We start from the raw sequence: 24,974 nt of genomic DNA, 5'->3' as shown, positions 1-24,974 counted from the left end.
GTGGCTCAGTTGGTTCCAGACTGGCCTGCCTGCCGTCCAGACCTGTCTCTCATTGAAATGTGGAGCATTATGAAGCGCAAAATAGAACAATTGAAACCCAGAAGTGTTGAGCAACTGAAGTTGAACGTCAAGCAAGAATGGAAAGAATTTCACCAACAAAGCTTCAACAATGAGTGTCCTCAGTTCAGAAAACACTTATTGACTTATTGAGTGTTGTTGAAAGGAAAGGTGATATAACACAGAGGTTAGTTTTTGGACAGCTTTATTCTTGATTACCTTCGTATATAAAGCAGTTCTTAAACGTCGAAAGTGTTTTTGGTTGAATCCCACATCTTTACAAATCTAAGTGATGCAGATTCTTCTAGTGAGAAGAGGCTTCTACATTTAAAACAAGCCACATTTAATCAGTTTTTCTAAAAAAAACAAAACAAAATCTAACATGCTGAGCCCTCTAGAGTTGGAATTTGAGTTATTTGGCTTTTTGAATTATATTCCAAATCTTTCTTCTCTTTCTTTCTTTCATTTATGCTTTTGTGACTGAATACTTTGCCTGGATGAGAGCAAACATTGAGACATCCGAGGAAAAATACTAAACAAAAAATATTTTAACTTTTTTTTTAGAAAAATATCTGTTTGAATCACAGGCATTGTGATTTATCACCAACAATCTATTAGATAATAAATATTTATGCGTTTTCCGTTATGTAACTTGTGGGTCCCACTAAAATCAAAGTCCTTCATTCAAGGCTAAATGTTTCACTCTGTTCTGTACAGTAGAGGAAGTGTAACTAATCAAGAGATTTCAACGTTTCTAGAAAAAAAAATCACGTTTCAAGGTGCCTGCAGAGGGACAAAGATCTGGTGAGACGGAGACTCCAGTTACACCTGAGAAACCAACTCGTTTCGGCTCGTGACCTTCACCAAGGTCATTAACTAACATTTACACCAGCACAGTGCAAAATACCGTACAGCGAAACAACAGGTTTCTTCTTTCACGTGTGCTCTCAAATCATTAAACTTGTTTTACTCAAAGATAAACTGAGTAAATAAAAATAACTGTTTTTTGACAATTATTTCATCTATTAAAGAAAACGATCCTATTTGAAAAACTGAGAAATGAACAATGTTTTTCCTTGTCAAAATGTAAGTCTTTAATAAAAAAAATAGTGTTTATTTGATACAAATTCCAGTAAAAAGTATGTATATCGTCAAAGACATTTATGCATTATTTCACTTTGACAGAACTTCTCCATCCACATAAACAAAATATTTAACTTTCCCTAAAATCCTTCATAAATTAAGAAAACACATTATTATTTAATGTTAGTTTTTCTTGAAGCATCACTTCCATTTTTTTTTCTTCCACTTTTTTAATTCTTAAAATCTAACTTGGTCAATGGAAGAAAACAAAAAAAAGATATTTATAGTGTAAAACACTATAACAAACAACATGGTGTTGAGCCTCTCCTCAAACAAACTGGAATGTTAATTTAGGTAGATAATAAAGGCAATAACACACATTCAGCAGATGAAATCTTAAGTGCATGTTCCTGAGAGGTTCCTTCGACTGTCAGTAACGTGTGTTTTAAACATCCCACATAAGAGACGGATCAGCTGCGTCTGTCTAAACCCAAACAGGTGGAGGTCCGTGCAGGTGGAGGTCCGTGCAGGTCGGGTTTTAGTCGCCGAAAAGGCTCGCCGACTCCGTCTGCAGCGCCTCTTCCACGCTGTCGGTGTATCTGAAGCCTTGCAGATCAGCTGCGAGGAGAACCTTCAGAACGGCGGGCTGAACCAGGCGGAGAGACGAGAGGGAGATTAAAGGTGACGACTGTTTACTCCATTAGTTATCGGCCAAAGACCGAAAGGACGAGAGGCTCACCTGCAGCCCGGAAAACATCAGCTTGACCTTTCTCAGTTTGAACTGCCTCAGCAGGTCCGTCAGCTCGCTGATCACTGTGTAATCTATGATGCTCACATGGTGGCAGTCCAACACCACGGACCTCGGAGGACAGGCTGGCGGAGAGAAGGTGGACATGTGAAGACGAGGAACTAAAGTTTTTCCAACAGGACCGGATGGAGATGCTCTTACTCTGCAGAGCCTGAGTGTGAATGATGTGGCTGAGATGCTCCACAGCAGGGAAGCTGAGCCCACTGCTCAGCTCGATCACCAACACACCGTGATCAGACACCTGCACAGGAAAGAAAACGTGGTTTATGATTTTTAAAAAATAGCTGCAGCTGCAGCTCTGAAAAAGTTTGAAGATTTTTTTCCTCTTTTGTGCAACAGATCACTGATTATTATTTTTTGTAAAATCTTACAAGATCCAAATATTGCACAATTTTATAAAAGGCACTGGGTAGCCCAAATGTTTGGTTTTAAAAGCATCTCATCAGTAATGTCGTTCCACCTTCATCTTGGGTCTGGCCATGGCGTACAGCAGCAGGGCTCCAGAGACGGCCACACCGCCGATGATGCCGTATTGCACCTCCCAGAAGCTCAGCAGGAATGTCACCCCGAAGGGAAGCAGGTCCAGCCCTGTGCATGACAAGTCGCAGCTTAGCTACACTGACAGAAACATGGAAAACCTGGAGAATCTCCCAGAGACTCTTACGACGTATCTTCCACATCTTCATCACGACACGGTAATCAACCATAGGAGCCACGGCGCAGATGATGACGGCGGCCAGAGAAGCTTTGGGGATGTAGTAGAAAGCCGGCATGAGGAAGGCCAACGACAGCAGCACGATCACGCCTGCACATGCACAAAGAAGAGGAAAAACAGATAAAGGTTTAGCTTTTATATTCAACTAACCATTGGAGTTTTCTGCTGTTTAATCAACATGATAATATTCTTACATACAAGTTTAGATCAACTAAGAATCATGTTGTAGTTAGAGGGTGAGGACATTTCTATTATTATTATTATGACAGCAGAAAGATGCAGTAACACAGTCTGCCACAAGAGGGCAGGAGAGGAAAAGGATCAAACCTACTGGTGACGATGCCTCCAGCTGGGGTGCAAACCCCCGTCTGAGAGTTCACCGCCGTCCTAAGAGGAAGATAGCATGTTGACGATATAAGAGTTAAAAAGAACGGTAAAGCAGATCCTTCAGAGAGCCAAACACGAACCGTCCGAAGCTGCCGGTGACGGGGTACGCTGACACGAAGGAGCCCATGATGTTGGTCACACCTATGGCCAGCAGCTCCTGGTTGGCATCGATCCTGTAGCTGTTCTGACTGGCTGGGAGGAAACAGACAAAGACAAGATGAACTTGATGCTCCATTGTTGCTGAAGACTTTATTCAATAAAAAAATCATCCACAACTCGCCGCAACTGTTGGATATAACGTGGAAAACCCTTAAAATAAATTCAGGTTTTATTGCTGCATTAATTTAGATTAGTCCAGCATTTAATTAGACCGCATTTATTCAGTAGGGTCATTTTTTTACTTGGTGGTATTGAATGTTTTGGCTCCTGGGAACCTTCATGGCACCATTACATTTTAGACACAATGTAGAAAACTTTAGGGTTGAGCTGAAGAGAAAAAAAGTTATCAGAGGTTCCTGTACTCTGGATGACGATCAGTAGAGCAACATTGTAAGAACCGATAAAGGAGCTTACCAAAAGCTTTGGCGATAGCAATGCTCTCCAACAGACCCATGAGAGGGATCACAGCCAGCCCTCCTCCAAAGTCCTGCACCGACCGCAGCGAGAAAGCATGACTGGTCAGCGACACGTGTCAGAGAGAAATGGAGAAGTGAATCCTGCAGCTCAGACTTCTGCTTCTGACCTCTACAATCTCTCTAAAAGAGACGACGGTGCCGTTGGACGTGGTGTCCGAGGTGGGCGGGGGGCTGAACGGCGGGAGTCCCTGAGTCGTGTGCCCAGTGATGGTGAACACATGATGTCCAAAAGCGTCCCAGGAAAACGCCACCAGAGTCGCAGCCACGACCACCAGGGCATTACGCACTGATCAGGACAAAGAGGGGAAACGGCTCACGTTGAGAAGTTCAACCAACCAGGTTTTAGTTTTTGTGAAAATGTGAGAGAAGTACTGACTGGTGGCCACAGCCCACACCAGTTTCCTGGCGAATCTGGAGTAGACTGATGATCCGTGGTCAGAGCCCGGATGTGACTTGATGAACATCAGTGCGATCAGCAGAGCGAGACAAACCAGGCCCAGGACCACGTCGCCCACTCTGGCCTCTGGGATCTTGTGGAAGGTGTAGTAAACCTCCAGGAAGAACTGGTGAGGGACATCCCGGATTCCCAGAATGTTCTGCAATCGGGAACCAGTTTAACCACCCACATCACACACGTAAACAGAAGGAGCTTAAACCAGTTCAGCAGCATTGTAAACCCCACAATGAGTTTGAACATTCATGCTTTGAACCAACATGAAGTTTTATTTCATACATTATATATACACAGACATACATTCTATATAATCTTATAGCAAATATCCAAGGCTCTATATGCCCTTAAGTGAAAGTTTAGTAATTAAAGTGTGTGTATGTTTGTTTTTTTTAGCAAAACCACCCCCACACAAAAAACTTTGAACTTTGTCAGTATATGCAAATTGCTCAAATAACAGAAGAAATATCTTCACTTTATGGAAAATGATAAAACAATTTTCTATGAACAAAAAAGGACAAAAATAAATTCAAACCTACCTGAAAGCGTATTTGAATAGGCGGAAAAGTCTCCAAAGAGCACTGAATGCTCCGTTTAGTTTAGTTTAAAAGTCATTAATATAAATTAAAATTTGGCCCTAAACACAAATCTGCATCAAAGTTGTGCCAAAATAATTTAAAAAGCACAGAGAACATAAACACTCTGGTTTAAACTCGTTGCAGACAGACACCAGCCTTCTGCAGCAGATTGGGATGAAGCAGGCATTACAATAAACGAAAATATAACCAATTTCCTGACAGATGTTATTGCAACGACTCTTTTTTGCTCTTCCTCAGTGCCGTGTTGTTCAACATTTTGTTTTTGCTGTTATTTGTCAGCGTCAATTCAAACAGCTTTTGGTTGTGCGGAGTCATCATGACAACGAAAAGCTTTCTCATTCTGACGCTGATTAAAAAGCAGTTCCTGTATCCTGTGACGAAAGCTTTAGAGCCGCACACACAGCTATCAGGATATCACAGGTGATTTCAGCAAGGCGATGCCAAACCACTTTCTGAATACTGACATGTCCAAACAGATTGGCTTTCCAGTTGAAGAGGTCAAGCTCACATCTGTGGAAAACACTATCGAACTGAGATCATATCATTTTAACTTCAATTCTATTAAAAATAGCAAATAATATTGAACGAACAAAATTTCTCAGTTACTAAAACTGAGCAATTTGTTGTTGCATTCTGTTCAAAGAAACTATGTTCAACACTTTGATAATTATGCCGATAGAACACTGAGGTCACACAGCATGAAGAGGTGTGTGTGCGTGTGTGTGTGTGTGTGTGTGTGTGTGTGTGTGTGTGTGTGTGTGCGTGTGTGTGTGTAGCCTCACTTTGACCTGGCCGAAGCCGATGGTGACTGCAGCAGCGCAGGTGAAGCCTTTTATTACAGGATAAGAGATGAAGTCCAGCAGGAATCCTGAGGAAAACAATGAATTGTAGACAGAATCAGTCGGAAACAGACGGGAGATTTTATCTCTGCTACTTCTGCCAATTTATTTTAGCCATTTTAAACGTGCAAAGAACAGACAGCAAAGTTAAAAAGAGGATCTGCGTTAGCTCAAGTAACATCTTTAAAGCTGCGGCGGCGGCGGCGGCAGCATCTCTTACCCAATCTGAGTAACGCCATGCCGGCCTGGATGACTCCACAGAGGAGGCTGAGCAGGACGGCCCGGTGAGGCTGGCCGCCCACCACAGAGAAACACAGGAGGGACATGATGGCCGTTGGACCCAGTGTCACGTCCTTAGATGTCCCCAGGAGCGTGTAGATGAAGCCGCCCATGAAGGCAGAGTAGAGTCCGTACTGTGAGAAACGACCAGAGCACAACGTTTGTTGTGACGAGTAAACATTTCTGATTGAAAGCATCTCAACTCACAAACCCACTGATGCCCTCATTAATAGGATAAGTTAATTTTACTTTAACTATATGTAGCTGAATACGTAAATCCCACTCATTTGTTATATTTTCAATCATAGCGGATCGCCACATTACAACCACAAACTTCAGTGCATTTTATTGGGATTTAACGGGATAGATCAACAGAAAGCAGCACTTGATTATAAAGTTAAATGAAAAGAATATGAGGTTTTAAAAATTTGTTACAAATGAAAATCAGAAAAGTTTGGCATGCTTTAGTATTCAGTCCTCTTTAGTACTAAATAAAATCCAGTGAAACCAGTTGTCAGTAGGATTAAATAAACACATGCTCTTTCTACTTCTTTTCAGACATTTGTTGTTGTTGGACTATTTTGATTGTTGCGTTACTTTTTTTGTTTACTTGTTTATTTATACATGTTTGTTTCTGTTTTTTGGGGGGTTTTTTTGCTCCTGTCTGAAATAAATGCTAAAATGCTAAAAAGTGTTAAAGTTGCTGTATTAGTAAATAGAGTCCACTTGTGTGTAAATTTATCTTATTACAAAAACGCACAAGTTTGTTAAAGAACATTAATGAACAAAGTGAATCATAAAGTCCAGGGAGAAGCATGGTGGTGGTAGCATCATTCTGATGCGTTTCATCAGTTGGGGGAAATAAAAGACATTAGAAAAAAAACATCATGTTCATCAAAAGTCAAACTTAACCTCACTTGAACAGGAAGTCCGGCCACTTCTGCATAAGCGAGAGCCTGTGGTACGGTGGTCAGCCCGACAGTGAGGCCCGCCAGCAGGTCCATCTGCAGGTACCTCACCTTGTACTTGGGTAACCAGGAGAGAATGGGCAGCCAGGACTTCAGGGTGCTGTAAGCACAGCAGCGCCGGGACGACTGTCCTCCCTGCAGCGGCCGATCCATTTCTACAAACCCTTGGAGGCAGAGAGAAGATTTAAAAAGAAGTTAAAAAATCAATCTAAATATTTAGGAATGTGTGTATAAGAAGAGAATTAAAGCGCTCACAGTGAGTTCAGGGTTTCCCTGCTGAGCTCGTTAGCTTTGGGTCGTTTGGTTTTCCTGCTGTGATTCCCAGCTTTCAGGAAAAAAACACACACCTGCTCTGAGGGGATGCATGTGTCTGCGCTCCTGTGTGAACTTCTCAAAAGCAAACACACTCCTTACCTTCAGGTGGAACAAAAACGCAAAAACAAACAAAACTTGTCAGCTTCCTCCCACACTTCCCATAGGTTATGCTCAGGTGTGTGACTTTGACAGTCATAGGAAGATCATGTGACAGACAGGTGATATTCATGTACCTGAACATCCTGACTGATTAAAGTTGTGTTAGGGAAGCTATCCATAAAGGTATGAGCAAACAAGACGACTAAACTCAAAATGTTAGGAATATGCACTCTGTTGCCATGCAATTTCAAAGAAGTGAGATATTAAAATTTAACAGAAATGAGGGTAGACAAATAATACAATAAAAATAGAATATAATATACCACCACATTGTGCTGACTGCAGTCCTCCTCTCGGCACCTTTCATCGGCCAGGCTGTGATTTTTCACATCCACCTCTGTTAAATAATAGCTGCTAAAATCCACTTCTCTAAAACCCGACTCAGACGTTCACAGTAACAACTTCCCGTTTTCTTCCAAGTCACGTGACCGCTGTCACGTGACGGGAGCGCCAGTTGTTTCCGGAAGTTTAAAGAATGGCGGCTTTTGGTTGTCTCCGCATATCATAACGTTTAAAGAGCTGCGGATCTGATTTGTTTCTCAGGTTTTCAGCAGATATTTAAACCCTCATTATGCGGATCCAGTTGCTGTTTGTGCTTGTAGCCTCTTGTCGCGTGTCGGAGTCAAAGAGAAGAAATGTCCTTCTAATTATTGGTGCGTAACTATTTAATATGTTGGATAAAAATTAAACTTTTTGGAAATTAAACTGTTAAGGTATCATTTCATTGTATGTTTGTACCAGTCTTTCTTTATTTCATTAGCTACACCAGTATCTGTTCCAGCTACTTGTTCTTTATTTGTATTATTTTGAGTTTTGTTAAAATCTGTTCTTGGATATCTTCGTTTTTTTTTATTCTTTATATTTGTTGTTGTTGATTATTTACAAGTTTTAGTTTTTTTTTGTTTGTTTTTTATTTGGTTGTTTTTTTTAGTTCATAATATTTTTTTTGTTTGCTCTTTGCCTTTGTAAGTCAGCCAGGAAGTGCAATTTCTGTAAAAGGGACTGGTATAAGACCAGCATGCACTGCGGTGAACCACTGTTTAAAGTTTTGTTTTGTTTTTTCACCATATTAGAAGCAGCAGGAAAGTAAAAAAGAGGATTTTTGTGCATTGTTTGCCAAACTGGATAACTAATCACTAAAACGTAACTTTCAGATTTTGGACATTGGACTTTATTTGCTTGCTTGCGTGCAAAAATATCACCACAGTCAGCAGCAACTTATTGATTTGTGAATGTTAGATGTTTGGTTTGACAAATCTCTATGTGCAGAGAGCTATGCAACAGTCTTGTGTCATCATCTGTCATTTATTTTACGTTTCTATGTTCTTCCTAGCAGCTAGGCTGGTTTATATTTGTTAAAAGTTATCTTTATTAATACAAAATACTGATCAAATAGGATAAATATGGGTGCATCTCATTTCATTACAAGATAGGAAATGTTGATTGGTGATCCAATTCAGAAGTTAATATTCCATTTATATCCAACAGTAATGAGACCAAAATTCAGTTAAAAAAATGATTCATACAGTAATGTTAGCCTTTTCAACATCCATGTGAACAGTATCCTGTCTTGACATGATAATTGTGACACCTTTAGCATGTGACCTTGATGTCATCTATCTTAAACCATTGACAGTCCACACAATATGAAAATCTCTCCAATTTTCTACATCAGCTTTGCTGCTGTCATCTCTGTTGCTTTTGCACCTTTTTTTTCTGCCACTCTTTTTCCTTCCACTCAACTTTTTGGCTGAAGCACTCTGTGAGCAGCCGGCTTTTTTGCTGTGATCTTTTGTGGCTTATCCTCCATGTGGAGGAGGTCATCGACTGTTTTGTGGACAACTACGAAGTTGTTAAACTATGGCCAGACCCCATTTCAGGTAACAATAAAGTTAAGATGAATTTCTTTTTCTTTTCCTCCCCAGCTGATGATGCAGGTTTTGAAACAGACGTCTATAATAACTCTGTGGTCCACACGCCCCACCTGCGCTCTCTGGCCCAACGCAGCGTTGTGTTCAGGAACGCCTTCACATCCGTCAGCAGCTGCTCCCCGAGCCGCTCCGCCATCCTCACGGGTCTGCCGCAGGTAACACACACACACACACACACACAACCACACACCCCTCCCTGTACCTGCCAGTCCCTCCTTTTTGATGTCACTGAGGTTAGTCCTGTGTTTTCAGCATCAGAACGGCATGTATGGCCTCCATCAGGGAGTTCATCACTTCAACTCATTCGACGGAGTACAGAGTCTACCGCTGCTCCTCAGCCAGGCCGACGTACACACAGGTTCATTTAAAAACGGACATCTTATCACGTTTCTTCACTCTGTGTTGCCTTCCTTTGATCTCTTTTTTTTTTTTTTTTTCCCTGTCAATTCCCGCAGGTATAATCGGGAAGAAGCACGTCGGTCCTGGATCTGTTTACCCCTTTGACTTCGCCTACACGGAGGAAAACAGCTCCGTCCTCCAAGTGGGCAGGAACATCACCCGGATCAAACTCCTGGTCCGCAAGTTCTTCCAGACTCACAAGGAGGAAGCAGCCGAGCGAAGGCGAGTAAGAGGCGTGAACGCAGAGGAGGAGGAGGAGAGGCCGTTTTTTCTTTACGTGGCCTTCCATGACACCCACCGATGTGGCCATTCGCAGCCCCAGTATGGGGCTTTCTGTGAGAAGTTTGGGAACGGAGAACCGGGAATGGGTTTAATTCCCGACTGGAAGCCAGTGTACTACACACCAGAGCAAGTTAAGGTGAGTGGCAACGCTGTTGCAAAATGTATCATGATAAAAGGTTGTCATATCAGTCGATATCGATAATTGCTGATTAGATTTTTGTTTTAAATATCTGAAATAATGGCAGACTGGTGACGTGACCTTTCTGTTTCATCCACAGTTTCCTCTCAAGCTGTTGTCCTAATTTTCCTCTTTCACTCCACAGACTGTTTTTTATGTTTAAGCTTCTGCTCAGCAGGTTGTTGCTAGGTAACCAAAGAGTGAGTTAGTTGATGTCACCTGCCTTGCTTTGGCAGGTGAAATCTTTCCTCTGCCTACATCCCCCAGAATGCTGTGCGGTTCTGAAGTGCAGTCAAATTATTGAATATTCTATCAGATGTGTTTTGTATTGATATTGATTAGGTGTCTATTTCTATATATGTTGTTACTGGTTTATTGCCCAGCCCTAGTCAGTGATGTAAGGTTTTCAATGGATTCATAAAATGGATTCAAGTCGTTTTGAGGAACTAAATCCAGAGCGCCGTGTTTCTAACTCTGAACGTCTTCAGGTTCCTCCCTTCGTACCCGACACACCGGCTGCTCGGGCCGACCTGGCCGCACAGTACACCACAGTCAGCCGGCTGGATCAGGGTCTGTTCAGCACCTTCACAAGCGCAAAAAAAAAACAAAACAACAACAACAAAAGGATGAGGCAGACTAACCCACAAAGTCCCTCTGCAGGTATCGGGTTGGTTCTTCAGGAGCTGCGGGATGCCGGTTACGACAACGACACTCTGATCATCTACAGCTCTGACAACGGGATCCCTTTCCCCAATGGCAGAACCAACCTGTATCGGTCTGGAACCGCTGAACCCATGTTGGTTTCCTCCCCAGAGCACAGGGAGCGGTGGGGCAACACCAGCCAGGCCTTCGTCAGTCTGCTGGGTGAGAGACGGCCACATCCTCCACCCAACAGCGGATCACTCACCTCCAATCCTCTCTGGGTACTTATAATTAGGAGGATGCAGTTATATAACGGGAAACAGTGTACAGTTATGGCAAGATTGTAAGTAAAGCATTTTTAGAAATTTAAACATGACAGTTTAAAGCTGATCAGAATATGTAATACCTATTTTTTAGACAGGACTATTTCCTTTAGCCACTCCTCAAAACTGGATGGACAAGAGAAGATGAGTCTAGAGTAAGACGGATGTAAATGTTGATCTTCGATAGGGAACAAAAAACATCTGCTTACCTGAAGCTGCCTGGAGCCACAGTCTCAGGACTAATTGAAATGTTTCAAATAGTGGAAATTGTGACAATCTGAGCGGATTAGGACCCAGCCTTATCTAGCCACTGTGTCCAGTCTAGCTGTTTGAAGAGAAATGCCAGGAAGCATCCATTTCTGTCCTGTCATCACAAACATGGTCCCAGCTTTGGGATCCACCGCTCTCAGGTACAAATCGTCAATCGGAGAAGTTTTGTCACCCAAATCACAAGACATAGATACAAGTTGAGTCTCAGTATCAACTCCGTGCAAAAGTGCTGTCACTTTCTTTGAGCTCATTTAGGCCCGTGTGGCCTGACGATCTGTAAAAACGTCACTTTTTGGCCTCAACAGGCGTCAGGCCATCTGGTTTGACAATAACCTGACCAGAGAGAACATTAGCAGGACAACACGCACTTCCAGCTTTCAGAGAACCCCTCAAGGGTTTTAACAGTGAATATGTATTTTTAGTGTCAGTTTTTCCGGTCAATGTGTTTCTGCTGCCACTAGAGGGAGACACGGGAACACAACAGAAGCTGCTCAGCTGCTAAGATGACATGAACTGAATGTCAATATTGCTAATGAAGAAACGTTTATATTCTTTAAAATACACACTGTTAATATTTCACAAGATCAGATCATTTTTATCAGTCAGCGCAAATTATGTAAAAGAAAATGTAGACTAACAGAGAACAGCAATAACAATAATTTAGCAGAATGCACAGATTTTGTTAAACAGAATATAAAAAAATAAATAAATAAAACACTGTTGCAGATCGGTGCCGACAAGGAAAAAGCTTTTTATGCGTTGCTGGTGAAATCGATCATTTATATTGATCGGTGTATTTGCAGCATTTTGATCAAGCTCTGTGGACGAGTGTTTGCATCAGACTCTTACTATGAAGATTTTGTTAGTTCTGTGTCATTTACTCGATAATCATGCAAAACGATGAGCTACTTCTTAATTTGATCCATTTATGAGCTGATTTAATGTTCAGTGATAGCAGGTCACAGTTTAAATTTATCTTCCATATTTGTCACCCTCCTGTTTCTTTCTGTGTTTCTGTAGACATCACTCCCACCGTCCTGGACTGGTTTTCTATCCCCTATCCATCCTACATCCTCCCCGAGAGTCCGTCCTTGCAGGTCCTCCTCACCGGCCGCTCCTTGCTGCCCGCTTTGACCTCCGACCCCAGCAGCTGGAACACGGTGTACTCCAGCCAGTCGCTGCACGAGGTCGAGACCTCACCGTCGCTCAGTCAGGAGGAACTCAAAACTCCAGGCCCTGACGAAATGCGCTCTGATTTCAGGTGACCATGTACTACCCGATCCGCTCCGTCCACCAGGGGGCGTACCACCTTCTTCACAACATGCACTACCGCATGCCCTTCCCCATCGACCAGGACCTGTACGTGTCCCCGACCTTCCAGGACCTGCTGAACCGGACCAGGCTGCAGCGGCCGACTCACTGGTTCAAGAGTCTGGACCAGTATTACTACAGGGAGCGCTGGGAGCTGTTCGACACCAGGTCTGAGTCCAGGGTCAGGGTTCAGGTTGAAAACTGACGCATATGGGAGAAATTTGTTCAACACAACTTAACCAAAAATAAAAAAGAAAAAGAGTAAAACTAAATCAAGATTTTTAATCTTTAAGGGAAAAAACCCCAAATCTGAACATTGAAATTAATTAAAAAAATCAACCAGGCCCACATTTCCTGAAATTGCAGCATAAGGAAAATATAATTTGTTCAAATTCTGTGCAGCTTTAATAAGAGAAAACGCTCCTCTTTTTCATAAAAGTTAAAGTTAATTTATGCATTAAGCAGTTTCTCTTCTCCAGTGATTTTGAGGTAAATAAAGCAGAAGTTGTTCTTGTCCCCCTAAACACACTAAAACATAACGTTGAGCATCAGACGCCCATAAACTAAGCCGCTAAGTATTCAGTCATCCATCGTTTTTGCTTGTTAGTCTTTCGAAGATGCCGTCTTAGGCCTTGTGTAGAAGTGATGGTCATTCTTCTTCATTTAGGTGACAAACTGTTGCTTCAGAAATGATGACAGATAAATTAATATTGTAAGTGATCATTAGTTTCAGTCCCCCTCCCTGTTCTCAGCTGTTATGTAGCATAATAAGAGGAAAAATGTCAGTATGTTTATATAATTGGATTACAACCAGACGGGTAGATCACACACACACACACACATACATATACATATATATGTGTGTATATAGTGGAGAAAGTATTTTGCTCTTAGCCTTAATAATCAAAATAAATAGGAATAATCATTTCACAAAAATATATGTGTCAGTGTGTAAGTAATCTATACAGATTTGACTTTTTGATATTTAAAACTATTCAGATGTGCCTGTACATTTTAAGAGGGAACCAGTAATGAACTGGTAATGCTGGCTGTTTTACTGGTACCAGTTAAAAACCTATCAGCTGAGTTCTGGACCAGTTGCAGACGAAGCGAACGGCGTATTATTCGCATTTTTAAACATAGTTCGTTTAATGTTTCATACACTCAGACTGACTCAGGGTTTATACTCCTCAAGCAGAGGAACCTGATAGTGTTTTGTTGTGAACAAACCCAGGACCGACCCTCAGGAAGCCAAGAACCTGGCGTCGGACCCGTCCTACAGCGGCGTGCTGGACAACCTGAGGCAGCTCCTGCAGAAATGGCAGTGGGCGACGGGAGACCCCTGGGTCTGCGGGCCGGACTACGTCCTGGAGGAGAAGCTGGAGCCTCACTGCAGACCCCTCTACAACGGCCTCTGACTTGCTCTGATGGTATTTTCTTCCATCTTCGCTGACGTGATATTTTCAAATAACTTCGTTCATTTGGTTTTCTGTTTTTTTGTAATAGAATAAGCTGTAAATAAGAAATAAAACTCGAGTTAATTCTTTACATCGTTTCAGTTTTTCTGTCTCCTTCAACATTTGTTTTTGTCTCCCACTAAGACCAACCTTCCATCATCAGAAGTCTCATGACGCGTTCTCATAGAAACCCAACATAATTACAGTTTAACTGTTTGTTTGTTTAATTATTCAGTCTGGCTGACTAAGACTGATCTGCTAATTACACCATTCAGAGGAGTTCATGGCGCTTGTCGGAGGACTCAGCCTGTGTCCTAAAAATGTTTTTTATTGATTATAACGTTTCCCCTGAGAGCTCCACATCAAACCCATATAGAGCCTTTCAAACATATACTCACATGCTTTGCTCACGCTTTGTCACATAATCACAGAGGATTTTATGTGATGGACACAGTATAAAATTGTCAAGTGGAAGGGAAAAGATGCACAGTTTGCATTTGTTTCTTTCTTTACAAATAATAAACCAAAAAAACTAAAATAAAAAAAGAGAGAAATTTGGAACTATAAAAGTACAGCGATGTGGCTCCACTTAAGGGGTTGAATATAAATACACGCCACACTTTTCACATTTTTGTGTATGTAAAGAAAATTTAAAAATATGTGCAGACTGCACATTTCCTTCCTGGCCTGACAAATAAAACCCCGATAAAAAACAACAAAAAATTACAGTTTGTGTTTGTTGCGGGACAAAATCCATAAAACTTCATAAAACTGACGTAGACGGACTCAGGCGCTGCGTCGTGATCAGCTATAGATTCATCTGCAGGTATTTTCAGTAATAATTTGTCCACTTTCGCACATGAAACCCACACCTTCCTCTTAAGCTGTGACCTCTTGCCTCACATTTCTTTCAAGGACGACAGATTCATTTTGACCCCTTAAAACGTCAGAAGGAGTGACGTCCTCATACCTCACACACAGACACGCATCGTGATGGCGTGGCTCCAGCAGCCCATCAGAAACGGATCAATTAGCGTCGTTCCCCTCTACACCCCCCATTTTCTACAGACGGATCATCATCATCCGCCCACCTTGGCTCTGATTTGACGAATGTCCTGTGTCACGATAAACCTCACCCAGCCTCCCTATATAAGAAACAGAAACTTTTCCAAGATTCCAGCAAAAACAAAGTGTCCGCAGACGAAGGAGCAGACCTGTAGAAGCGCTATTTTCTTGTGCGTAAAATTTAAAAAAAAAAAAAAAAATCAACCCCCTAACCTCCAAAAAAGTGCCAAAACCGTCCTGGAGATGAAGAAGTCCGTCAGGTTCGCCGTGGTGTGCGTCGGAGTGTCTCTGCTCATCTCCTGCCAGTCCGTCGAAGCCTGGTACAAGCAGGTGACCGGACCCAACTACTACTCTGTGGGCCGCGCCTCCGGGCTGCTGTCCGGCATCAGGAGGTCTCCGACCGTCCGGAGAGCCGAGTCCGAGGAGACGGTGATGGACAGCGGGGAGGCGGCGGGAAACAACTTGATCCAAGAGACCAACAAGCAAATCTCCGTCCTGAAGAACATGGTAGGCTCTCCTCAGAGAGCAGAAAGTTCATTTCTGCTCAGAGTGGTTGCGCGCGTAAAATCGTGCTTTTCGCTCAAGAGTTGCTGTTTTGCTAAAGATGGCATGAAAAGTGAAACGTTCTTTGAAATGCAAAGGGAACTCCGATATAGAGTACATGGCGCTATGTATACATGTGTGGCTTGCAAAAAAAAAAACAAAACTTATGCGTTATGCGCAAAGGCGCAGATTAAAGCGCAAAACAAACAGCTGTTCTGCTAGTTAGAAATATTTGGGCTGAATCCTATCAGTGAACACACACAAACACTGATTTACATATACAAACATACATAATTGAATTTGATTCTGATATTTCTACGAGTTTTCTTTCAGCAGTGACATTGTAAGACAACACCGTGTTTCATTTCAACTTTGATTTCTCTCCAAACTCCAGGCCATCTGCCTGAAGGACATCTCTCCGAACCTGAAGAGCTGCGAGCTGCTGCAGGACGGGACAGGAACCTTCCAGTGCAAGGCAGACGTCTTCCTCACCCTGGACTCCTTGGACTGCCTGTCCGCATGAGTCTGCGTGAATCCTCCTCATCGTCCTCCAAAAAAAAGAAAGAAAGAAAGAAAGAAAGAAAGAAAACAGATAGAAAGAGAGAGAAAAACTAGAGATCTTTTCTGGAAAAGCAGGAAAAAAAAATCTAAACAGAGATGAGGGATGGACGGAGATTTTTGCTATGATGATGACGGACCGTTGCAGACTTTGAATGTTTTCTCTTATTTAAAGAAAAATGCTTAAAAAAAATGTTCGTTTTGCTTTTGGTTGCAAAGAAAAAAAATGTAAACAGGGGGGAAAAAAAACCCAATACCAGACCGTCAGATAAAGCCATTTTCATTCCAACCCCTTTGCATAAATGTTCAAAAATCTCCAGAGGTTTATCTGCAGTTTTCCAGAACTCCTGTAAATTACTTTTATTTATTTATCTATTAAAATGAACAAACAAACAATATCAACCTGCTGTTGTCTGAATTTGCTTCACAACCTTGAAAGGTTTGTTTTCGTGTCTGTCAAAGAGGACAGAGTCACATTTATTCACATTTCAGATTAAAACAACACACACACACACACACACACACACATCACCGCTTCATCATATAAAAGCACTTTGGGATGTTTTTTTTAGTTTCAGTGAAAGGCTCCGTCAGTCATGGACAAATATTGTTTATTACTGAAGTCGGCACCGCCGGTCGCTCAGGGGAACCTTCAGAAACAAACTCCGGAACAGATAACGCCACAGCTCACACACGCAGGAGGCAGTGTTTTGTAAATCAGAGTTTAAGAGCCGATGTGTCACAGGTGGGAAGAAAGGAAATTAAAACCCAAGTCAGACGACCTCTGGGGTGTTTTTAATGTACACGTTTTGCTTGTAATAAGCTCCGCCGCCGCATCACTGGTGGCTGGTATTAAGTCAGTGGGACAGTTAATGGCACAGATTATAAGATGCCCTGCTGGGTCTGGGATCTCGGGCGAACACAAACCCGTGAGTAGTTACACGACCATGAGCGCCTCATTAGGAGGCTGTGACGCACGGCGCAGAGACAAGGTGATGGATGAAGGGGGGGAGGGGGGAAACACGACGGTATGCATGGGTGAATCCTGCGAGGAGGAAGGAAGCGGACAAACAGTAAATCCTCACCGCGCCTCTCTGTTGTGCTTCAGTCACAAATGCAAAAAGGAAAGCCCGGGGTGTTTTGGAAGCAAAAAGCTTCAGAGCTTGGTTTTTGCAGTTGTAGGAAGTTAAATATTCATAGAGGACAAACTTTGTTTTGGTTCATTTCAGTCTTTTTTAAATGAAACTTCACTGAGGCGCCGCCGCCGGTGGCTACAGGAGCGACACAGCCTCCAGGTTCTCCTTAATGATCGTCTCCATAACCACCTGAAAGACGACCTGGATGTTGGAGGTGTCGGTTGCCGTGGTGAAGTGGTGGTAGATGAGCTTCTTGGGGCTGTTGTTGAGCGAGACGAAGGTGGCGAGGATGAAGCGTGCGGCCGAATCGACGTCACAGTCCGCGCCTGGAGGGTTGAGCAACAGTTAGGTCACTTCTCTCTCATTAATAACAACAATAACAGTTCATTGTCATGGTTTGCCTCTCCGGTACAGCCGTAAATCCGTCCTCTAGAACCCGTGTGGCTTGAGAGGTTTGACAATCTATGCATGGAACGCAAATGAACTATGACCCCCTGCACAGAGAAAGCGACGGGTTAATTAAAGTCCTGACTGGAGCCTTAATGGGTGGATGCTCTTTAACAAAGTTTCCATTGGCTACAGGATTTTATTGGTGCAGCTGTTTCTAATGGGCAAGAAAAAACTCAAAGTGTTTAGAAATTCATCAGAGAACGTGTGAAAGAAGAACGACAATGTTTCCTTCTCAGCTGCATTTTGACAAACTTTGAGCCAAGTTACAGTTCAGTTAACTAATTTCACTAATTACTGTTTTCAAACAGATTTTACATCTAAAAATGCCAATACTTTTCCAGACTAATTTTTTTGCCATCAGATTGTTGACATGAAAACACAGAACATTTACCTGTTTTTTTTTAAAATCACAAATCATGAACCAACAAAAAAAAAAAAAAAACACCACTGCATGTGAGTCAGCTGCATGTTAAAGGACTATTTCAGAACTTTTATGAAGAACTTTAATTTCTCATAAAAACTCTTTCACATTGTTTAAGTGTGTTAATTATCCCCTGTTTTTACCGTGGATCAGTTTGTGATCCACGGTATAAAAAACACATCTAGTGGTTTGTCTTGGTGTCTGCATCAGACTCATTTTTGCCAGTTTTTTTTTTTTTTTTACATTTTTGCATGAATGTACGCTAAAGGACAATGTCAACACTTTATGCAAAAAGCTTCCTTCTTTACAGAAATGCACATTTTATCTGTTAGGCAACAATAACAACAATAATAACTCAAATTCATATTTTTCCAGACTTCTTAATATTACATAGCAGCTGTGCGATTTGCCAATAAAACATGAAAATCACTTTTTTAGGGTATTCAAACTTTGTCTTAGTAAAGATGTAAAATCTATAAATGCTGGAACTGACCAAAATTGATCTATGTGCTGCTCAGGACGTAAACAAATTCAGACTTGATTCACGCAAACATATTCTGTGCATCTTCATCAGACAGTTTTATTTGAGGAGAGGGAAGTTGTAATCAGAATCAGGAGAAGCAGCTGGACAAAGAAGGAAGAAAGTTGGGAAAGACTTTACTCCTTCAGCAGCAACATCTTAAAAATAAAGATGTTGGGTCAATGTGGCGATCTACAATGAACTTCAAGTTTCAAATTAAAATCTTCGTCTTCAAACTGGTTCTTTTAAAACCAGAGCGAGGTCACTTTGCAGTGCTGATGTTGTCTCTTCACCGCGGATGAACTGAAACGGCTTAGAAGAACGATTAATTCGCCGCAGCTGCGAACCTGAGCCAGAACTCGGACTCATCGTATCGGCGCTCAGGTCGCTCTGCTGGCTGACCCCAATCCGAGCCGCGTTAGCATTTTTATTGACATTTGCATGAGAGCAGAGAGGACACGGCTCCCGTTGAGCCCGCTGAGACACGGGCGGCACGACACCGAGCAGATATACAAAACCTCCAGAAATAACAGCATGTGGGGCCACTGAGAGCTTATCATCAGCCCCGTCTCTGTGCTTAATAAGCTGCCAAACCGGCTTTGGGTTTATGCATCGCTTTATGGAGTTTTAAGGACCGACGTGTCTGAGTAAACTACTGAGGTGGAACAAGAAGCATTTTTTTCTTATTTATTTATTGCATAAAACATGAGCAGGAAAGGCAGACGGATGCACGGCTGAGCATGTCTGTAATGGAGAAACAGAATCAGAGAGTTACTGGTCAAATCTTAGATAAGGAGCTAATCAGACTGCATGATGGGAATATGAAAGGTTTACTCAAAAGCCTCTAGAGAAATGAGATGATGGGTAAAAGTCAAGGTTAAAGGAAGGGTCTGGATATTTACACATCAGTGCAAAATAAAGTATCAAATATCACTCATGCATGTCTGTTTGTTAATATTATACATTTCTGAGACACCATTAATATATCATGTAGATTTTTTAAATTGTTTTGTAGTAGCAAATTAGTGCATTTAGAGCTAATAAAGATCTGCTGAAGGTACAGGCTGCATTTCCTTCTCATAAATATTTAATAAACACAACATCAGACATTCGAATATTAATTTCTGGGTACCTTAGAGTGAGCTTTAATCAAAATACACATTTACAGTGAACACAACACAAACTAAATTTCCCAAAAGGCATTTCTTTAATAACGTCAGTCTCTAATTTCACTCTCAACGTTGAGCTTGTTGTCTAGATTGAGGCTGGAGAAGTTTTGTTTATATTACCAACATACTGACTCCAAGTTCTAAACCAAAGTTTAAACTTCCTGACCAGTTTCCTTTCGTCTGAAGGTCGTCTTTAAGATATTTATTCTTTTTTTTTTAATCAATTTGAATTTTGTTAGTTTATTCTTAGTTTACTTTATATTTTGTATTATTTTCAGAGTTTACTTGTAGGTTAATAATTATTGATTTTATTTCATTTTTTAAATTTGTTTCTCTAAGTAGGACAGAAAGAACTGCGGGTCTGTTTTCTATAAGTATAGGGACTGGTATAGGACCAGTATGCACTGGGTTTGGGGCCTGTGGTTTTCTTACCAGAGCAGGAGAAGAAGCAGGAAACAATGAAAAGTTTGATTTGGTTATTTGCTTGCAACCTTCAAGTTTTGGACATTGGATTTATTTTGCCTGTGTACCAAACTTCCTCCCAGTGCGGCAGAAGTGGCTCATTGATTGAACTTTCATAGGATGTTTGGTTTGACAGACAATCGCCGCTACAGGCCGGATGGTTGAGACTTTGATCCAGCTGGGTTTTCCAACAGGAAAATGATTCTTAATAAGTTTTGATCAGGTTTTTCTGGTAACAGGTCCATGAAAAACCTTTATGCTGCTTTTTCAATGATACACGTCTCTGAGGTCATAGAGGTCAGTGACATTAGAAACATCTATTTTTGGTCAAACATTGTGCTGTTCACATGTATGCATAGGGATCCGTCCTACCTTTAAACTGTGGCAGATATAACCGCAGATGCCGTCCTGTGTGCAAGATCTTGTCTTGGAAAAGGTCTATCTTGTTCATGAATAAAATCTGCAACAACAACAAACAGAGAAAGTCGGCTGGAAGCGCAGGAACTGAGAAAACGTTGATTTGCAGAATACCATCTGGAATAGCAGGCAGATTTACTGTCACTTAGAAAGATTCACCCAAAAATCAATAGCTGTATTGATATTAGGTAATAGCGGCACATGACTCTCATGCATCATGTGAACGCGACCAGCCAGCGGATCGGAGACCACGTCCGTAAATCAGCATCTCTGCCCGTCGTCTCAGGAAAACACCGTCCTGGTACTTAAGGCTTTGTACCCAACTAATTAAAACTGTGACTTTGTTCTACCTTTTCCCCCGCATGTCTGATCACAAAGTCAAACAAGAGCGGAAAAAAGCCCCCGGATAATAATAAAGGAGCGATAAGGTAGAGCAGATTTTCAATAAACAGGATGCGGAGCAACACCTAGGTGTGTAATTATCACTGACCAGCCACAGTGACGACTTAATTGAGGTGGAGGTTACAAATTATCCTGCCACATAAAAAAAACACGTATCATTAAACAGTTTTATTTAATGAGCCTGTTAGCCGCCGTAATGTGCAGCCCCACACACAAAGCCGGCACATAAACACGTCACACGCAGGCATTTTAATTGCCCATTCGGCTGTAATGAAGCTTTAAATAAGTTTGTATGACTAAAAAAAAAAAAAAGATAAAAAAAAAAACTTAGTTGGTGTTTTCTGCAGGAGGAAATGTGTAAAACTATGTGCCTGTGATGTGATTAGAAAGTAATCAGGACAGTGAAGTTTTATTTTTGAACTTTGAATATGTCTTTGTTTCCACACAGATTAACCTGAACTAATAAAAACCGTGTTAGCGGTGAAATGTTGCCGGAAAACACAGGAGCGTTCTCAGTAGTTGAACTAAGTCTTTAAATTTAACTTAAGTCTGTGAGCTCAGTGCTGTGAAGTTTTAATGTTATTACACACAGGAAGCTGGAAGAGAGGGGGGAAATGTCACCTTGACAAAGACGAGCTTAAATACAACAAGCTTTTCAATTAGTGGTGAGGAAGCAGCGTTTATCAAACAGCATTTTTCTGTCCGTCTGTTCAAGAAGAACTTGTGGAAGTTTAGTTCATCTGGATCCTGTTGGCCCTGGATGCTGTCTTGACTCGTCAGATTGGATCTGAGTCGACATGAGTTAAACTCAGGACCTCTGAGTTCTGCTAATGCTGGGTCTATTGTGAATGAATCTGACAGCAAAATGAAATACATAGTTTGTTTGTTGTTTTGCCTGTACATATGTGTGGATTTTAGGGATACAAACAAATGAACAATTTTCAATAAATGTTTTACAAGATCAACACTGGTTCAGATCAATTAACTAATAACATCCGCTTAAACCTTCTTTTTAGCGCGGTAGTTTGGCCACCATCCAGCAGAGGGAGCCACTGGTCATCGTAAAACAGAGCCAGTTAATACAGAAACAAAGACGGTGCAGACATCCCAGAACGGGAAAGAGAAATGGTCCAAACAAAGTCCGTTATAGGATGCAAAATGAACTTTATGTAGTTCTGTTTTGAAATAAAAACAGTCGACTCCTTAAGTAACCTTAGTAGCGCTCATTCAGCCAAGCTGCATAACGGAGAACGGACACTTATTGATTAATTGTTAGTTAATAAGATTAATTTATTAATTGACAATTTCCATCCTTGGTGGATTTCCTCCTGGTACTCCAGCTCTCACCCACGATCCAAACCTATGACTGTCATAAACTCTAATAAAACCAAACTACATCCCCTTTCTCAGCTGGTCAGGAAAGTAAAAAAAAAAAATCCCTAAATTGTGTCAAATTTGATAAAGCTCATTTTAAAATGTTTTCTCTAAGGTTTTCTTTGCCATCTCATCACAGTGATACTGCCATGTTATTCACATCTGTACTGAGATGTACATTCACAAACTGCAGGATTTCTCTGAATATCCAGGAATGTTTCTGCATCTCTACCATCAGTTTCAGCATCAGGTGTGAAGGAGGAAACAAAGTCTGAATTTTTATTGACTTGGCAGCAGCATGCCAGGATTTAAAGGTAAAGTACAGCTGTGCCAGCCTGTGTATCGAAGCCTCAGATCTAATCTGATCTAATTGTTTGGTGAATCTGCTAGGATTTGCAACAACCTTGAATATTCTTGTACTTGTGAGTAATTTAACTCAGTGTAGACTGATGGACTTGAATTTGTTTGGAAGGCGTCTTATAACATTTCCAGCAAACAGTTGCTTCATTAGGTCATTTCTGATGTCATTTCAAATTGTTTTAACATTAGCAATAACAGATTATACAGCAATAATAAATTTTCCTGGACGATAAATTGTCTTATAAATTATTGTGATAAACGATAATATTGTTTTGAGCCTTAATTACACACGTTCAGCTTCTCAAAGACCAACAAACTTTATTTTATTACAGAACACTCAACACTAGTGGAAGATATTTTACAAATCTAAAACGATCATGCGATTAATAATTGATTATTGCAACAGGTTTACTTGACACACACACATCCGAAGCAGGACTTTTATGACTCAAGGACCTTCACAGCAGCGTCTACCTGCTGCTCATCCTGGGAAGGCAGATTCAGGTGTGTGTCTTTGTAAACGTGAGGCTGGATTTCAATCATTTTAGAATTAAAATTGAGTATACTGTCCTTTTCCCACAGCTACAGTATGACTGAAGGAGTTCGCAAAGTAAAACAGACATGATACTGTCGGTTTAAAATGATTTCTCTTTCCCATCCAGAAACACAAAGATGCTAATGAAAAAGCATGACTATGGTGAATAAATATTGAGCAATATCTCTTTTGTTATGGAGCTCCAGGCTCCACCAGCAGCGTCTGTTAAAAACAGATTAAAACCTTTTGCTGTCGTTCTCCACCACAGCTCAGGTTTGGTTCTGCTGAGGCGGAGGAAGTGATGAACGGCTTACCATGGAGGTGCTGCGGAAGAAGACGTTGTTGCAGATGGAGGAGAAAAGTTTCATGCTCTCCTGGAGGCGGTTCTGCAGGGAGAAGACAAAACACATCAAACAGCGCTTCAAATAAAATAAAATTAGATTCAAGCCACTTTAATACTCTGAAGAAAACACACAAATCAAAATGTTTGTTTAGTCAGACACTCTAAAGTTCCAAGAGAATTTAAACAAAATGAGTCAAAACATGGATTCGTTTTTTTGTTTTGCTGATTGTGTGGCGTTGTCGTCTGAGTTGAGTGATGTGTGAAACCTCGTACCACTGAGGGGTCTTCCACCAGAGTCATGTCGTATCCGCTAAGAGCCACGACAAACAGGACCGCTCGGACGTCCTCGAAGCAGCTGATCCACTTCCTCCGTTCGGTTCTCTGACCTCCAACATCGTACATCCTGAAACAGACAGAGCAGATGCAACATGCGGAGGTGACTGATGAGCAGCTTTTCGTTTCTGTAAGCACAATCATTTAGGAATCTATATTAGGTTTGTCCCAATCCGATATTGATATCGGAAATCAGTCCCATATCAGCCAAAAAACGAGTATCGGATTAGATTGGCATTCAACTAATATCTGTCTACACTCTGCAGTGCGCTCCAGCAGCACTTGGGTCCCACATGCAGATGTGATGGATTGAAATTTGGTTATTTCAGAGATACATTTATTCTTTTGATGTTAGGAGGTTGTAATGCTTTACCAGCATTTGGGGCTGAAGATGTTAATGTCTAGCTGATGTAATGGTCAGATCCAACCAGCAGGGGGAGTCTAGCGCTTGCGCTAGCTATATTGAAGAGCACCGGAACTTCCTCCTTAGATATTAATAATATACGCAGGAGCAGAAGCACCGTGTCCGGCTCTTTTATTAAAATATCTCCCTTCTTCAGGTATGAATATATATATATAAACGCACCTGTAGGCTGCAAATTAGTTTATTAACTGTCAGAAAGATTGAGGGTTTTTTTTACGCTCCGCATGTTAAATTCCGTTGTTAGCTCCATTGTTAGCGCCGTTGCTAACATACTGCTGTTTCAACGTCGATACCGTGTATGTTTGTAAGCTAACTGAGATAATAATATACGCTGGAGCAGAAGCACCATGTCCTGCTCTTTTATTAAATTATGC

At 41.4% G+C, this 24,974-nt stretch overlaps 4 protein-coding genes across 7 annotated transcripts; 2 read left to right on the top strand and 2 right to left on the bottom strand.

Annotated features, from left to right (window-relative positions):
• Positions 1-1,346: 1,346 nt before the first annotated feature.
• Positions 1,347-7,693, bottom strand: slc26a11 (solute carrier family 26 member 11). 4 transcript variants are annotated; one of them, XM_015053745.1, is made up of 15 exons: positions 7,559-7,693; positions 7,077-7,235; positions 6,771-6,985; positions 5,795-5,987; positions 5,518-5,603; positions 4,062-4,281; positions 3,793-3,971; positions 3,624-3,696; positions 3,131-3,242; positions 2,995-3,050; positions 2,613-2,753; positions 2,409-2,536; positions 2,090-2,189; positions 1,880-2,013; positions 1,347-1,786 (listed from the first exon to the last, which is right to left on the bottom strand). In XM_015053745.1, exons 3-15 carry the CDS (start codon positions 6,972-6,974, stop codon positions 1,679-1,681), a joined length of 1,734 nt encoding a protein of 577 aa, XP_014909231.1. In that variant the 5' UTR covers positions 6,975-6,985; positions 7,077-7,235; positions 7,559-7,693; the 3' UTR covers positions 1,347-1,678. The 4 variants fall into 4 exon arrangements, with proteins under 4 accessions (XP_014909231.1, XP_014909234.1, XP_014909232.1 ...); XM_015053748.1 differs by having other exon boundaries at positions 7,077-7,146; XM_015053746.1 differs by having other exon boundaries at positions 7,562-7,693.
• A 70-nt stretch (positions 7,694-7,763) lies between these two features.
• On the top strand, positions 7,764-15,354 carry sgsh (N-sulfoglucosamine sulfohydrolase (sulfamidase)). The gene is made up of 9 exons (XM_015053749.1): positions 7,764-7,948; positions 9,221-9,381; positions 9,479-9,584; positions 9,682-10,043; positions 10,574-10,655; positions 10,746-10,949; positions 12,341-12,507; positions 12,582-12,799; positions 13,866-15,354. The coding sequence occupies exons 1-9, from the start codon at positions 7,867-7,869 to the stop codon at positions 14,047-14,049; spliced, it is 1,566 nt and encodes a 521-aa protein (XP_014909235.1). The 5' UTR covers positions 7,764-7,866; the 3' UTR covers positions 14,050-15,354.
• LOC106960592 (neuropeptide B-like) lies at positions 15,174-16,652 on the top strand. The gene is made up of 2 exons (XM_015053750.1): positions 15,174-15,660; positions 16,091-16,652. Exons 1-2 carry the CDS (start codon positions 15,199-15,201, stop codon positions 16,217-16,219), a joined length of 591 nt encoding a protein of 196 aa, XP_014909236.1. The 5' UTR covers positions 15,174-15,198; the 3' UTR covers positions 16,220-16,652.
• On the bottom strand, positions 16,600-24,320 carry gnav1 (guanine nucleotide binding protein (G protein) alpha v1). Its single transcript, XM_015053725.1, has 4 exons — positions 24,117-24,320; positions 23,815-23,886; positions 20,785-20,872; positions 16,600-17,716 (listed from the first exon to the last, which is right to left on the bottom strand). Exons 1-4 carry the CDS (start codon positions 24,318-24,320, stop codon positions 17,526-17,528), a joined length of 555 nt encoding a protein of 184 aa, XP_014909211.1. The 3' UTR covers positions 16,600-17,525.
• Positions 24,321-24,974: the final 654 nt, after the last annotated feature.

The sequence above is a fragment of the Poecilia latipinna genome, unplaced genomic scaffold (assembly GCF_001443285.1).
Source record: "Poecilia latipinna isolate Pla-1442-1.1 unplaced genomic scaffold, P_latipinna-1.0 Scaffold1200, whole genome shotgun sequence".
Classification (NCBI taxonomy): Eukaryota; Metazoa; Chordata; class Actinopteri; order Cyprinodontiformes; family Poeciliidae; genus Poecilia; species Poecilia latipinna.
The sequence above is the reverse complement of the archived record's forward strand: the minus strand, read 5'-3'. Positions and strand labels throughout refer to the sequence as shown.